The sequence below is a fragment of the Protopterus annectens genome, chromosome 1.part1 (genome assembly GCF_019279795.1).
Source record: "Protopterus annectens isolate FY-2018-M chromosome 1.part1, PAN1.0, whole genome shotgun sequence".
Classification (NCBI taxonomy): Eukaryota; Metazoa; Chordata; order Ceratodontiformes; family Protopteridae; genus Protopterus; species Protopterus annectens.
The window spans coordinates 14,850,719-14,868,050 of record NC_056726.1 but is presented as its reverse complement, the minus strand read 5'-3'; the positions used below and the strand labels follow the sequence as shown (position 1 = coordinate 14,868,050).

Here is a 17,332-nt window from a genome sequence, read left to right as displayed (position 1 = left end):
CCTCCTCTGCTAGGTACTGAAAGGTGAGTTGCCCTCCTTCATGTAAGCTGTATTGCAGATAAGCTTCTGTTGGATAAAGTTTTCCCTTTATTAATCTCCGTGGTGTTCCAGTTTCTGGGTCTAAAGTAAAGTGGGGATATCACAGAAAACACGTGTAAATATATCATGCCTTAACTTACTATCTTACTCATATCCCCTCAACCACAGCCCTTTTCAAGGACAAGCTAGTGTTTTAGAAACCCTAAGATATAAATGCTCACTCTGATCAGCTTCTGTGAGAACAGTGTTTGTCGCCTGATGGTTATTCCAGATAGTTTTCTATGAAGAAACTAGTATCACTCTGTTTATCTATATCCTTTCATCGGGGATTGATAAGTTTGATTTCCAAAATGCATCCAAAAAGACAGTGAAACTCACACTATAAAAATACAAATGATGTATCAAACTTGGAGTTGTCAGTTTTGGAAAACTGTCAACCTACTCACATGCAGTTTAAAAAGTTTAAACACACCAGTTAGAATGCCAGGTTTTTATGATATAAAAAATATGATCACAATAAATCATTTCAAAACTTTTCCCACCTTGAATGTGACCTATAACCTGTACAATTCAATTGAAAAACAAACAAATCTGTTAGGGGAAAAGTATAAAAAATAAAAAAACGTACAATACCCTGGTTGCATAAGTGTGCACATCCTTAAACTAATACTTAGTTGTGTGTGGACACCCTTAAACTAATACTTTGCTGAAGCACATTTTGATTTAATTACAGCACTCAGTCTTCTTGGGTACACACCTGCCATTAATTAAAGAGACTCTGATTAACCCCAAATAAAGCTCAGCTGTCTAGTAGGATTTTCCTGACATTTACTCAGTTGCCTGTTACAGCAAAAGCCATGGTTCGCAGAGGGCTTACAAAGTATCAAATGGATCTCATTGTTGAAAGATCTCAGTCAGGAGAAGAGTACAAAAAAATTTCCACAGCATTGGATATACCATGGAACACAGTGAAGACAGTCATCAAAAAGTGGAGAAAATATGGGACAACAGTGATGTTGCAAAGAACTGGACGTCCCTCCAAAACTGATGAAAAGACACGACAAAAACTGGTCAGAGAGGCTGCTAAGAGACCTACAACAACACTGAAGGAGCTGCAGGACTTTCTGGCAAGTACTGGTTGTGTACTACATATGACAACAATCTCCCATATTCTCCATATGTCTGGGCTATGGAGTAGGATTGCAAGATGGAAGCCTTTTCTTACACAGAAAAACATCCAGGCCCAGCTAAAATTTCCAAAAAATACAATCTCCCAAAATCATCTGGGAAAATGTCTTATGTTCTGATGAGACCAAGGTCGAACTTTTTGGCCACAATTTCAAAAGGTACACTTGGCACAAAAACAACACTTCGCATCACCAAAAGAACACCATCCCCATGGTGAAGCATGGTGGTGGCAGTATCATGCTTTGGGGTTGTTTTTCTTCAGCTGGAACTAGGGCTTTAGTCAAGGTGGAGGGAATTTTGAACAGTTCCAAATACCAGTCACTTTTGGCTCAAAACCTTCAGGCATTTGGTAGAAAGATGAAGATGAAGAGGAATTTCACCTTTCAGCATGACAATGACCCTAAGCATACATCCAAATCAACAAAAGAATGGCTTCACCAGAAGAAAATTAAAGTTTTGGAATGGCCCAGCCAGAGCCCAGACCTAAATCCAATAGAAAATCTGTGGGGTGACCTGAAGAGGGCTGTGCACAGGAGATGTCCTTGCAATCTGACAGATTTGGATTGTTTTTGCAAGGAAGAGTGGGCAAATATTGCCAAATCAAGATGTGCCATGGTGATAGGCTCCTACCCAAGAAGACTGAATGATGTCATTAAATCAAACGATGCTTCAACAAAGTATTAATTTAAGGGTGTGCACACAACAAAGTATTTGTTTAAGGGTGTGCACACTTATGCAACCAGCGTATTGTACGTTTTTTATTTCTTTATATTTTTTCCCCCTAACAGATTTGTTTTTGAAAAATTGAATTGTACAGGTTATAGGTCACATTAAAGGTGAGAAAACTTTTGAAATTATTTATTGCGGTCTCATTTTTTATATCACAAAAACCTGGCATTTTAACAGAGGTGTGTAAACTTTTTATATCCACTGTATTTGCCATTTTACTAGTTGGCAGTATGTCTACAGTAGTTTACCCGGGTGTGCAATAATTTCGGCTCCCACATAACTGTTTGCCCCATCTTTCATTGACAAAAGCAGGTCACATTTTTGAGGTGAACAAGTCCCTGAACTATTTTATAAAGCAGTGATCTTGTCAGTAGTATGAACATCTTCTTCATGTTTCACTGTTGCAGTCATCGCATTTGGGTTATCCCTGCTAGGGTAGCCCTCGGCCGGGCTGAATTCCAGAGACTTAGTATTTCTGCGTTGGTTGCTGTCACTTAAGGACTGACATCAGCTCATCAGTGCTATAAAGGAAGGCATCCAACACCATTACATCAGTCTTTCTTGCTGTGGAACAAACACCAGGACACCAAAATCAGGATCCAAAACGAATTAACAAGAACAAACCTCCACCACTGCAATCAAGGAAGAAGTTACATCCAATACGAAGCGAAATCCTTTTATTTCAGCAAAGATAACAGACTAAGCGCTTTCACCAGTAAACTGGTATCCTCAGAGTCTGCTGAAACAATCTTCCATCCATGCTTAAATAGTGAGCAAACATTCCCAATCATTCAATTAATTAAATAATCAACCATTTAAACCTTTCCTACCCAATGTTAAAAAAAGACAACCTTTAAAAATAAAAACAGCAATCTGAATACCATTTGAAAATTGTGTACATAGAATTATTCTATAATCATTTCCAACAACCTATATAAAAAAATAATAAAAAAATATATATATATTAATCTAACTACCTAAATAATTCTTATAAATAAGTACAAAACTTGTATGTTAAATACTTTTTACAAAATTTTTTACAAAATTTGTGTTAAACTCATGAATGTAATCCATTGAAATATTTGTACAATATACATGTATAATATACTACATAAATTATACACATCTGTCTTGTCAGAAAAAATGTATTATTATCGTGTAAATATATATATATAAACCATGAATTATATTATGTAATTAAAATCTTGTTGATTAAATCCGTTACAGCATTGTTCAGAACTTAGGTCTATAATAACTAAATGTTGTTTCTAAATGAAACGACTCGATTTTCAATATTGTCAACACAGTAAACCACAATAAAGGCATTTTACCTAAAATTAATCCATCCTTCTATACAAAAATTCTACCGTGAAACCAGTGGATAATATTTCTTGTCCACTGTTCCTCCATCAAATTATGCTAGCTTTCCATTTGAGGTGAGGGTTTATATATATATATTTACACAATAATAATACATTTTTTCTGACAAGACAGATGTGTATAATTTATGTAGTATATTATACATGTATATTGTACAAATATTTCAATGGATTACATTCATGAGTTTAACACAAATTTTGTAAAAAATTTTGTAAAAAGTATTTAACATACAAGTTTTGTACTTATTTATAAGAATTATTTAGGTAGTTAGATTAATATATATATATTTTTTTATTATTTTTTTTATATAGGTTGTTGGAAATGATTACAGAATAATTCTATGTACACAATTTTCAAATGGTATTCAAATTGCTGTTTTTATTTTTAAAGGTTGTCTTTTTTTAACATTGGGTAGGAAAGGTTTAAATGGTTGATTATTTAATTAATTGAATGATTGGGAATGTTTGCTCACTATTTAAGCATGGATGGAAGATTGTTTCAGCAGACTCTGAGGATACCAGTTTCTTGCTGTGGAGCCCGAAGCAGAAGCAGTTCGTACAAGTGACGGTCAGCCTATACCTGAGTTTAGTTTCCGAACTGAAGTTGAAGTCTTCGAAAGCTAAGTACCCCATTGGGGATCCTTTTTTCTTGCACTAACCGATGTCAGAAAAAGTTAATAATTGTCTCACCTGTGGAAAGCAAATACCACACTGGGATTTCCACTCTTACTGCGTTACTTGTCTAGGCCCAGACCACAATGTCCCTCGTCAATTCTGTGCTTTAACACCAGAACTATTCATCATCAGGCCCTTATTGTAGCCAGATATTTCCATTTACAGTCCTCGAATTCTGATATGGCTTTGGCAATCCATCCAACAGCAGATCTTCCAAAAAAATGTAAAGATAAAGAGAAACAGACCACACAGGACCAAACCTTTCAAAAATGCTTCCGTTAAGCTGGTCGTTAGTCCTCTGGAACTCAGTGAGGCACTTTTGCAGCCCCTGATGGCCACTTCAGTTATTTCACAGGCTGCTACCAAGACCCTTTCTGAGTCCGGTATGCCACAGAACTCTTCTTCATCTAAGGATCCTGTGGTCGTTTCTACCTTGTATGGGTCCAGAGCCGCTGTGCAGGCACCAGCTTCCAAGGAAGTCTTTCACAACCCTGAATCCCGGCATAAACCAGTGCCTTCTTTCATGGCTTCCATTCTTTCGAAAACAACTGAATTCCTTAGGCCTAGGGGTAGAACCACACCCAAGAAACCGACTACCCATTCTCAGGTGCCTGCTCCCTTCTGTCAGTCTCAAATGCTTAAAATTGCAGAAGACCTTATCATGCTGATTAGGGGAAGCCAAGCCATTCCCTCAAAAAGGAAAAGAGATCTGTTTCCAGCAGCTTTGTCTGACAAGAGTCAGATGGATCCGATGCATCTGACTATGAAGATGTGCAGCCCCTCTCCACATATGAGGATTCTGATGCAGAGAAATCCATTCCTTCAGCCTCTCCCCAGAGGATTTTTCCTTTGGGGAAACTCTGCATACTTTAAGGGAGCATTTCCAATGGGAGAGTCAAGACTACCCACAGTCTAAAAAGAGACTCAGAGAGTTCCTGGACCTTCTACAACACAGGCCTTTAGCCATCCCCCCAGTCCTAGATATGGTAGATGATGTCTGCCTTAAATCCAGCTTGACTCCAAACGCCCTGCCTCCTGCTCCCAGAAAACCAGGCAGGTACTACAGAGTCCCTGACTCACAAAAATATATTTTTAAAAATCCAATAGCTGACCCTGAGGTCATTACTCAAGGGCCTAAAGGGATTAAAGCAACCTCAGCTAAGAATCTCACCCCCCTCAGACAGGGATTCCCGAGCACTGGACAGATGGGGTAAAAAAGTATACAACTCGGCTACTCTTGCTATCAGGGCACTACATTTTCAGTGTCATATACTTAAGTATCAGCAACATACCTTGGAACTCCTTAAACAAAAAATGTCCTCCTTTCCAGCATGGGAAGAATCTAAAGATTTACAGGAATGAATGTTGGTCAAGTAACTAAACACACTTTGCACTGTGGTTTTGATGCCCTAGAAGCTTCTTGCAGGGCAGCAGTCACCAGATCTGTCAGAAGACATGCATGGCTTAAGGAACAACCCCTGCCCAGACCATGTCAAATCAAAACTGTTGGATGTAGTCTTGCACAAAGATAACTTATTTGGTACTAAAGCAGAAGTCGTCTTAAAAAAGATGGAAGAAAAAGCAAAATCTATGCAGACTGTTAAAGATTTCTTACAGGTCCAGCCCCCAAGATCCAGCAGGCATTTTCCCTCCAAGCACTGGTCCTTTCCTGCTCCGAGTAGACAGGGCCAGCCTAGGCCCCTTGAAAACAGACCCCACAGACAAAAGCCCCAGGGGTCGCAGAGATCTAAGCAGTGGACTACCTCCACTTCAAAACCAGAGAGTTCTAAGCCACCCCCTTATGGTAATAACTCAAACCCTCCCGACCATGCCTCTGCCCACCTTCACATATCCCTAGGAGAAAAACTCTCCTTTCACTCAAGCACCTGGGCCACCATTACCAAGGACCAATGGGTTCTGACCATTGTGTCTCAGGGGTACAAATTCTCCTTCCACACCCTTCCAACCCAAAAAGAGTTTCCAGATGTACCACCAAATCATTGGGCTGAGGCTTAAAAGCAAATCCATTTCCTGCTCTCCTTGGATGCAGTAGAGCACATTCCTGCAGAACAGATAGGCCAAGGCTTCACTCCAGACTTTTTCTGGTGCCCAGAAAAGAGGGCGCCTGGTGCCCCATCCTCGATCTATCCATTCTAAACACCTTCCTGGTGATCCCAAAATTCAAAATGCTCACCCTCCAGCAGCTGATACCCGTGCTCTCCAAGGACACTTGGCTAGCCACCCTGGACCTAAAAGAGGCCTACCTCCACATTCCTATCAGGGAGTCCTGCAGAAATTATCTCTGCTTCAGGGCAGGTTATCAACACTTTCAGTTATCTGCGCTTCCCTTTGGCTTATTTACTGGTCCCAGAGTTTTCACAAAATGCCTGGCTCCTGCCATTGCCTTTTGCAGAAAAAGAAATATTCAAATGTACCCCTAATTAGATGACTGCCTTATTCAGGCAGACAGCCAGGAAAAGCTGCTCAAAGACCTGGCCTTTTTAAAGGACCTGTTAACCTCCCTAGGGTACACATTCAATGAAAAGAAATCCAGGTACCCCTAATTAGATGACTGCCTTATTCAGGCAGACAGCCAGGAAAAGCTGCTCAAAGACCTGGCCTTTTTAAAGGACCTGTTAACCTCCCTAGGGTACACAATCAATGAAAAGAAATCCAAACAGGTACCCACCAAAAGGATAATCTTCCAGTGAGCAAGTTTGGACACAGCATCCCAGATGGCATGCCTTACCCCAGAGAAACAAATTTTCCTATCAGCTTACTTTTCTCAACTGACCACAAGGCCCCAGCTTTCTGCAAGGAAATTCCTGCAAGCCCTGGGGTTCATGGCCTCTTGCATTCTCCTCCTTCCATATGCCAGACTGCATATGAGGAAACTTCAGTGGTACCTAAAGAGGTTTTGGTGTCAACACTCTCAAGATCTGCAAACTCTTCTCCCTATTATTCCTTGCCTGAGGAATGAATTTCTTTGGTGGGCAACAGCCTGCTCCCACAACAAGGGACTGCCCTTCTCCCCACACCCTGCCACCCAGACCCTCACCACAGATGCATCAGACTACGCTTGGGGTGCACACCTGGATGGCAGGTGCATACAGGGCCAATGGAACCCCCAGCAACTCCCCCCTGCACATCAATCTAAAAGAGATGATGGCTGTGCAGCAGTCCTTGATCGCTTTCAAACCCCTTCTCTCTCCAGGGGTTCTCCTGATCAAAACAGACAACACCACTGTGTTGTGGTACATCAACAAGCAGGGAGGGACTCAGTCCTACCTGCTGTGCAGGCTGGCCATGACCCTTAATTTCACAGGCTCTTCATTGCAAATACACCTGTTAGCACAATACCTGCCAGGCTCTCTCAACTCCCTGGCAGACCAATTAAGCAGAAAGCTCTTGGACCCCCACAAGTGGCAGCTCAACAGAAACACCTTCTTCCTAATAACTCAGAAATGGGGAACCCTGGAGGATGACCTCTTTGTCTCCCACACCAACCATCAGCTCAGCAAATTCTGCACCAGGCAGCATCACTGCATGGCTTGGAAAGTGGATGCCCTGTCCTTCCCCTGGGTAAACCTCTTGGCCTATTCCTTTCCTCCCCTACCTCTCATTCTCAGGGTACTGCTCAAAATAAGGGAGGAAAAACCAAGAACCATTCTCATAGCTACAGACTGGCCCAGACAGCACTGGTACCCCTTGCTGCGCAGCCTGTCCCCACTGCCTCCATGGAATCTTCATCAGATTCCAAACCTCCTAACCCAGAGGGAAGGGGAAGTCATGCACCCCCAATTGCAGACACTCCGTTTGGCAAATTGGCTTATACCCTAACCCCTGACCAATCTGCCATCCTCAGTAAACAGGTTCTGGATGTTATCCAAGAGGCCAGATGCCCTAGCACCAGAAAGTCTTATGCAAAAAGGTTAAATACTGATAGCATGAAGATAAAAGAATGAAAGTTAGTGTTATGCCATAATGCATTATTTATTGATTCAAACCTGTTTATTACCACAACAAATAAGGTTCGAGAAAGACAAAAAAAAAAAAATGGACAAAAAAAACAAAACAAATATAATGGAAAAAATTACAATTATTAAGAAAAATGGATGAAGGGTATGTCTCTCCCACAGATTTTTACTGCAAACTTCTATTCTAACAGCCATTCAGAGACTATAATGGCCTTTTGTAATTTGCCTGGTTTGTGTCATTGCAGATGTAACTCTAACAAGGTGTATATATGCTTCAATTTAATCATGTGATAAATCACTTTCATTTATGGTTTCATTACCTAGGCCTCTGAAGTGGATAAATCATCAGAACAGACCAGAGTAGAGGGGTCTCGAGGAAGCTCCAGAAGTCCAACACCCGGAAACAGTATCATGAAGTTCAGGAGTCGATCTCAAGGTAAGACAGAGTTCACCATGTAATTGATACATGTAACAGAGAACGAGCCTTAGAAGGCCTCTACCCTCAATGGCCTGTTCAGTGAATGCTTGTAAGCTGCTAACCTATGTTTGCGCCTATATAAAAAATGTTTATGATGCATATTTGTTAACAAGCTTATGATCCACTGTGAGAAATTTCTCAAACATCTATTGTCTTGGTAAATATTTCCTAACACAATGGTAGATTTATTGTTTACATACATTTTGTTTTTTTATGTAGAAGTCTGCAAAGTTTCTCAGTTTTTTTCTTCTTAACATAACTTCTGATTCCTACTACTCAAACTCTAACACCCTTTGCTTCACTCAACCGTCCTATCATTCTCACTTGGACAGCACACAGCTGTCACTGTCACATACACACCTCACTTTCTGAGTTATACTTGTCTTGATTTATTGTAAATAAAATATATTACAATTGTATGTACTCTTTTCATTATACTCTTGCTATGTCTTCCCTGGCTAAGACTGAATTTGATCATTTTGATCAGTGCTCTACCTGGTAAACAGATTTTAAATAAATAAAAAATAAATTGTTGTTCACATAATTTGTTTAATAAATCATTTTTAAACAAAGAAAAAATCACATTGACAAACCATTTAGCAAAAACTACAAGACTCAGCAGTTAGTTTTTTGTGGGTTTTACTTGTACAGATCTGAATATGAAGATCAAATTTGAGTTTTTTGTCGATTATTACCCCCAGCAAAAATAGGCAAAAATTTGTCAGCTTGAGGAATAAAAGAAATAAACAGTTAGTGAAGCTGAATATAATGTAAGCTATAGATCTGGCAGCCAAATCTTATGGTAATAATATAGAACACTGGACTGAAATAGTATGTTTGCATGAGGGTTGAAGTGTTACAGCAAAAGTGTAGTTTTACACATACTCACTGCTGTCATAACATTTAAAATCACTATCGCAGAGATGTTATTTCAGTTCAGTGTTCGTTATCACCTGACTGTTATTTGCTTTGAGAGGAGAAAAATAAAAATGGTGAGGAAAGTAATATGCACTTCGAAGAAATAGACAACATTACTGACTACTTAGTCCTCTAACTAAAGACAGACGAGCTCATTATTTGTGTTGTACTTGTACAGTAGCAGTTCTTAGTTCTGTATTTAAAAACAGAGCATGTATTTTGGCAGTAATTTGAACACTTGCATTTGATGTAATCACATGTTGAATCATTTTGCATATTCATATATCAGTCTTGCTAGTGTCTAGGTGTATAAAAAAAAGAAAGAAATATTTTTGCAATAATGCACTCTCTCAACGATTCCTTGACTTCATCAGGTCTGATGCACTAGATCAGCTCGTCTCATCCCCCACAACTGGAGATAACATTCTGGACTTGGTTCTCACCAACATGGGTGACTACTACACCACTCCCATAGTATGTTTTTCCCTGGTGAGATCAGATCATCGGACTGTCTCATTCGAAGTTTCTATCCCACCCCACCCACCCCCAGCCGTAATCTAGGTAAAAAACTTCTCAAAAGCTGACTACAACTTCCTAAGGGAGGATATCTGTAGTTTCACACCATCCCCCCCCTCAGAGGATGCAGACAACTATGCTGAACAGTACGCCAGTGCAGTATACAACGACCTGTGCAACTGCATGGACTTAGCCATACCCAACAGAACTAAAACCTGATCCTCAAGGAAACATAAACCTGTCTGGTGGACATCCTCTATCAACAGGCTTTACAATAAAAGGAAGAAACTGTTGTCTAAGGGTAAAAAGGAACAAATTCCAAATTGGAAAAACTCCCAACTTAGCCTCAACATGCACATTAGATCACTAGTGAAAACCTCCAAGGCCAGTTATGAATCAAAACTAGCCTCCAAAACAAAGAGAAACCATAAAGTTTTCTTCAGTTATGTTATTGACCTCCATGGCAAAGCTCAGGTTTGTTCCAAATTAGTACTTAATGGTATCACTTACACTGATCCTGTTGACTTAGCCAACCTGCTAGCAGATAAGTTCAGCACAAACTTCACCCCCTGTCCTGCCCCCAAGGCCCTTTTGACCATCCCCAGTACTTGTACTGCACCTCACATCTCTGTAGAACAAGTTTTGTAGGCCCTATCCAAGGCAAAGAACACAGCTTCCATGGGACCTGATAGTATCCCAGGATGTATTCTGCACCATCTTCAGCAAGAACTGGCATCACCATTGAGCACCCTATTCAAAAACAGCCCAAATACAGTCTTCATTCCAGTCGAGTAGAAAACAGCCATTGTCATCCCCTTGCACAAAGGTGGTGCCACTACTGACCCTGGAAACTATTGCCGTATTAGCTTGACAAGTCTGATCTGTAAAGCCATGGAGTGTATTATTATTATTATTATTATGGATCTTGTAAACAATGACATGGGCGATCTCCAAGTACTTGACCCCACCCAGTTCAGATTCATCAAGGGCAAACTTTGTCTGTTGAACCTGATTGACTTCTTTGAGACAGTCACCAAGGCCCTGGATGAGGGAAAGTCAAATGCCTACAGCTTACCTTGACTTGGCCAAGGTCTTTGACACAATGCCCCACTCGGGCATCATCAAAAAGCTGACACAACTTGGTGTAAATCTCTATCTCATCAGGTGGGTGACCAACTGGCTCACCAACAGGACCCTCAAAGTCAAAATAGGCATTTCCACCTCCGATAGCAGACCTGTCACTAGTGGAGTTCCCCAGGGATCTGTCCTGGGACACCTACTGTTTGGCATCTATTTCTCAGAGGTCCAGGCAAAGACAAAAGACCTGTAGCTGACCAAATTTGCAGACGACTGTAAGTTTGGTGCTGTCATTGACTCCCCGAATGATGTTAACATACTGCAAGAGGGTCTCACAGCAACTAATGACTGGTGCCAAAGTCATGGCCTCAGGTTTTGTTTGTCTTTTTGGCTTTTCCCAGTTAGGGATCGCCACAGCAGAACTCTGGTCCGCTAATGATTGGCAGTCAATTTTTATGGTGCCGAGTTGCCAGCCCAATGCCCAACCTTCAGCAAAGGCACGCCCATTCACGCATGTCTTTCAGAGGCCACTCGACCACGGGGAGGACATACAGACTCGACACAGAAGGCACTCCAGCTGTGAATCGAACAGGAGTACCTCTTGCTGTGAGGTAACAATGCTACTGCTGTACCACCGTGGATATGACCTCAAGCTAAATGCAAAAAATGTATAATCATACCATTCGGCAAAAACATGACCCCTACCGATTACCACATCAATGGCAACACCCCTAAGGACACAACCTGTAGTGAGAGACCTGGGCACTCAGGTTGATAACAACCTCACATTCGACCATCATGTAGCAGTAGTGGGCAGAAAAGCCTTTTACTTGGTTCATGTCATAAGTAAAGGGATTGCATCCAGAAAAAAGGCGGTTATTAGCTCTCTATACTCCTCCCTCATTATACCAATAATTGAGTATAAAGCCCCATTTGGGATGTACCTCTCCAAACATCTGCATCAACTGGAAAGGCCACTGAAATACCTCACAAAGAGAACCCATGGCCTTGAACACCTGACCTATTCAGACAGGCTCAAATCACTATCACTCTTCTCAGTATCATACAGATTGCTCAGGGGTGATCTGTATCTCACCTACAAGGCAATCTCAAACCCTGCCTTACTAGAGATGCTCTATATCCATAAGTCTAACTCCTCATGCACTACCTGCTCAAAAGGCCTAAATCTAATATGTGATGTAAACAAAACCTGCTGGAGAGACAGGTTTGTCTCCCCCAGGCTGCTCCATCTCTGGAATAGACTACCCATGTATGTCAAACAGAGCACCCCATTGACCCTCTTCAAGCGCAACCTTGATGAGTGGATGGGAAACCACAAATTTGTCCCAGGGGTTCCACCTGTGTCCCTCATTGACAGGGGTGCTAGGTGCTGACTGAGGTTTCTTTTTGGGTATAAACTCTTGGCTAGGCTTGTAAGGGCCCCAGGGCCATTAGCCTGGTAACCTCCTATGAAAGAAAGAGAAAACAAAAATGCCAAAAGATTCTTTCAGATGGAAAAGAGTGCTTAAATATACTAAAGGAATTTTATCCATAAATTGTTTGATGGCATGAATTTTTATTTAAAAATTGTACTTTACACATTTTAAAGGTAAAAAGCTACAGGGAAAATCAGATTAGGTTGGCATCCTCACTCCTGTTTTTTCAGCAAGTGCTGAGATAACTAGTCACCGATAGTTAATGGGTAAAGTGCATCTAAAATTCTTCTCCTTCCCTACATTAACCTGTGCCTTTCCCTCTTAAATCCATATGTTAATTTTCTACCAGTTTCACCTAACAGTCATTGACTGATACAAATTTTGCAAAGGGCCTGTGAGATGAACATTCACAAGAGACTTACGGACACAGGTGGACAGTGGCCTCACCTTCAATAACCACATCGCCACAACAGTCAGGAAATCCTTCTATGTGGCACACCTCATCACTAAGGGATTTTCATCCAAAAAAAAGGAGGTCATTGTCCCACTGTACTCATCCCTCATTAGACCCATTATAGAATACAACGCCCCATTTGGTATGTACCTCTCAAGACATCTGCAACAGCTGGAAAGGCCACAGAAATACCTCACTAAAAGAATCACAGGCCTAAAGCAGATGCCCTACGCTGACCGCCTTAAAAAACTCCAGCTATACTCTGTCGCATATCTTCTACTCCGAGGCGATCTCTGCTTAACATACAAGGTCATGTCAAACCCAGAGCTGTTGGACATGCTACACTTAAAGAAATCCCAATCCCTCAGGGCCACACGCTCCAGGGATCTAAATCTTGTCATCACAATAAACAAAACCCAGAGACTCCCCAGACTCTGGAATAGACTGTACATACATGTCAAGCAGAGCGCCTCTTTGGCCCTCTTCAAAAGGAACCTTGATGATTGGATGGGAGAAAGAAGATTCACCCCGGGGATCACGTCAGTCACCCTGCTAGACAGGGGTCCAGGGAAGTAAATAGTGTGGGAAGAAATAGCCATGGAATTGTTATGGCTTGGCTTGTATAGGCCCTAGGGCCGATAGCCTAGTACCAAGCTATGAACAAATTATTTGACAGTAGAATTAATATACATTATATTATGATTTTGAAAGAGAAAGAAGCTCTAAACATCTGACAATGGAGAACAGTGGACTGACCTTACTTCTCGCTCGTATTCATAGACGTGAGGTACGTTCAGTCCAGTATTCTCCATTATTTCCAATCTTTCTTACTAGACTGGTCAAACTGGGGAAGGCTGCAAGGAAATGTGCCAGTCTAGGGGTGTTGCTAAAGCTAAGTAATCATTTGTGCACCCCCAGAACTTTTTACTCAGATCAGAATAGAGCGGTGTTCAAATAATACAGTGGTACAGCAATTCAAAGAATAGCTGTACCTTGCAATTTAGGGTTTGAAGGGAAAAGATGTATGTCATTTTTAAACAGCATACACCTATTCATTCCTGTGGAAGGAACTGGTCTGTTAGTGCCGCAGCATGGAAGTGCCATGAAGCCATCTCTATGTTTGTGGGTGGGGGGTATGTGTGGTACTGTGTGAGTATCCATGGGCTTAACCGCAGCTGGCTCTGGATATTTGTGTGTGTGTGTGTGTGTGTGTGTGTGTGTGTGTGTGTGTGTAGCTAGGTGCTGGTGTGGTACTGTGTGATTATCTAGGGGCATAATTGCAGCTGTCTCTGGATGTTTGTGTGTGTGTGTGTGTGTGTGTGTGTGTGTGTGTGTGTGTGTGTGTGTGTGTGTGTGTGTGTGTGTGTGTAGCTAGGTGCTAGTGTGGTACTGTGTGATTATCTAGGGGCATAATTGCAGCTGTCTCTGGATGTTTGTGTGTGTGTGTGTGTGTGTGTGTGTGTGTGTGTGTGTGTGTGTGTGTGTGTGTGTGTGTGTGTGTGTGTGTGTAGGTACATGTGTGGTACTGTGTGACTACCTAGGGGCATAACTGCAGCTGTCTCTGGATGTTTGTGGGTATATATGTGTATATGAGAATTACTGTGTTGTGTGTGTCTTTCTGTCTGTGTACACATCTTCGAAGGTGCTTTGGTGACTGCCTTGCCTGTGTTGCTAGGAAGAACAGTAGCAGGGTTACCTGTGTCTGCAAAGTATGCGATTCAGTGGCGTGATAATGAACCACTAATGAGATGTTGTCCCATGTGGCTTTGTCATGACTCAGAATTGTACCATATCACCATCATACTGTTGAGCACTGTCATTATGGTGATATTTTTGTGAATCTTAGCCAATGTATACATTTCCTTTTATGGATGACATAGACTGAATAAAATAACAGGATGGAAGAAAATTGCAGGTTTGTTATAGAGGTTAGAAGAATGGGCAAGATGGTGCAGAAAAGGTAATGAAGATGAAGAAGACGGTGCAGAACAGGGATTTAGTATTTATTAAAAGTGAGTGGTTGTCTGTTGCACTGGAGTGTAAAACGTACCTGGAATAGATATATAAATTCATTATATGTTTTATGTGATTCTTCTGCTTATGAAGCATTTACATTGTGCATTTTTAAACAGAAAGTTTTTCATTTCTGAAAGAAACTTGGAGTAACAGGGAATTATATAACTTCCTAGTGAGATGAACCCACTCAACAAAGCAGTAAACTAAAATAAAATAAAATAAAGTTAGCCAAAAACTGCTACTATGCAAGAGAACAGTAAGACTACTAGTACAATCAGAAACCAGTCATATTCAAACATGTAAACATTTTATCAGTAAAATCCACAGGAAAAATATAAAAAAGTTACCTCTGCAGCAAACAGTGGAAATCTATGTTCTGGAAGGCTGCCATACAGAGTCAAATTCTCTTATTAGACATTAACATCATATATCTTAAACATAAAAACAGCAAGTTTCTGTAACATGCTGAATCCAGCCTAATGTAAATACACATTTTTTTCTCTTACCACTTTCCCACTCACTATAGGATAATTATGATGTACTATAGGCTTCAGAAGGATAGCCAGTGAAAAGAAACATATGGGCCTAGAAACACAAACACACACATAACATACATTGCAGGTAACCATCAAGGTAGTCATTCCCTAAAGCTATAGTACACAACATCATTACCTTCATCATGCAAAAAATCATAGTGTCTCTGTGACTAATAAATTATCTGCTTTCTTTGTTTCATTCCAGAGGAACTACTCGCTTTCTCTTAACAGCTGCAAGTATTTCCAGCTAATTCAATTCCCAGACTTATTTATGAAGGAAAACTGAAATGAAAGCCAGCTGTGGTAGCATGCAGGGATAAAGCCGTGACTTAAGCAAAGGAGATCCAAGTTCATTTAGCATCTCAGATGCCTAATGTAACTAGCAAGGGTCCTGGCATGGTGGTTTGGTGGATCTGGATGTGCACTGCCAATCTGTCAGAGGAGGGACAGTGAAGAAAGAACATGGCCTGGAGGCAGGCATTAGGGCTACTAAGTCACTACCAGTATGTGGATGCATATGCCCACATGAGGAAGGCATTGTGAGCCTCCAGGGTGAGATAGGTTACACATTCCCCCACCCAAGGGGAGGGTTAAGCCATTACATATATATTCATTACCAGGATGCTGGCAAGGACATAAGGATCCTCATGTCTTCCTGAATGATGGTCCCCTCCAGAAGCTCTTAAGTTCTTGCTGTATTCCTGGGTACAAGTCCTAAGTAAGAGATCCAGTAAGTGATGATGATTGGCAACCTCCGAGACTAAAGCCACACAGAAAAAGAAAAACTGAGATGAACAGTATGTGCCCAAAATCTGACCTCTTTAAATGCATAATGATAATCTCTGCTAGAAAAAAAGAAGTTATGTACTCACCATAACGTTCCATCTGAGTAGGTAAACTTCATTTGTCAGCAACCTGTGGGTATCGGATCCATATCAGATCCGAGCCGGCAGCTTCAAACAGCTAAGATCCGAGCTCCAAGCTCCTCCCTTTACCCATAATCCCCTGCCATCCCTCTCTGACCTCAGCTCGAGTTTGCTATGGTAAAACAGCATATTACAACAAAAGATCACCTGCAACTCCTAACCTGGTGTTATCCAGAGAAAAGGACAAGGAATCCTTCTAGGACCCATTATAGGTTAGGGGGATGGAGGGGGGGTTGGTTGCTGACAAATGAAGTTTACCTACTCAGATGGAATGTTATGGTGAGTACATAACTTCTTTATCTGAAGTAGTTAACTTCATTTGTCCATCAACCTGTGGGACAGAGTTCCCAGCTACCCAAACTTGGGGGGGTCCTCATGGAAGGATATTCCGGAGCACTGCAGAGCCGAAGGATGCTCTCCGTCTGGAAATTAGATCCAACTTGTAATGGTTAATGAAAGTGTGGGATGAAGCCTAAGTGGCTGCTGAACAAATGTCATCCAGGGAGACTCTGGAGCAAAAGACAGCAGATGTAGAGATCGATCGGGTAGAATGAGCGTGGACTCTTTCAGGTTCAGGTCTACCAGAACTCTTGTATGCAAGCAGTATACATTGGGAAATCCATCTGGACAATGTAACTTTCGATACTGGTTTGCCCAAAGAGGGTTTTGCAAAGGATACAAAGAGTTGCTCAGATTGCCTATGTTCATCGGTCCTGTGCAAGTAGAATCTCAATTGCCTATGTACGTCCAGAGAATGTAATTTGTATTCACCCTTGTTTTGATAATTTGGAAAGGAAACTGGCAAATTAATAGACTGACTAATATTGGGCTCAGAAGCAACTTTGGGTAGGAAGGAGGGATTGGTCCTGAGGGAAACTCTATCTTTATGGAAGACCAAGTACGGTGGTTTGGCCGAAGTGATAGCAATGAGAAAGGCCATCTTCCAAGATAAGTATTTCAGATCCACCGTGGCTGCAGGTTCAAATGG

General features: G+C 41.3%; 1 protein-coding gene across 4 annotated transcripts in view; it reads left to right on the top strand.

Annotated features, from left to right (window-relative positions):
• PDZD2 (PDZ domain containing 2) overlaps positions 1 to 17,332 on the top strand; it is a 2,738,687-nt gene that overhangs the window by 2,125,108 nt on the left and 596,247 nt on the right. For all 4 annotated transcript variants that reach the window (XM_044073368.1, XM_044073377.1, XM_044073386.1 and 1 more), the window contains one exon: positions 8,312 to 8,423. In XM_044073368.1, coding sequence (XP_043929303.1) covers positions 8,312 to 8,423 — 112 coding nt within the window. The remainder of the gene's footprint in view (positions 1 to 8,311; positions 8,424 to 17,332) is intronic.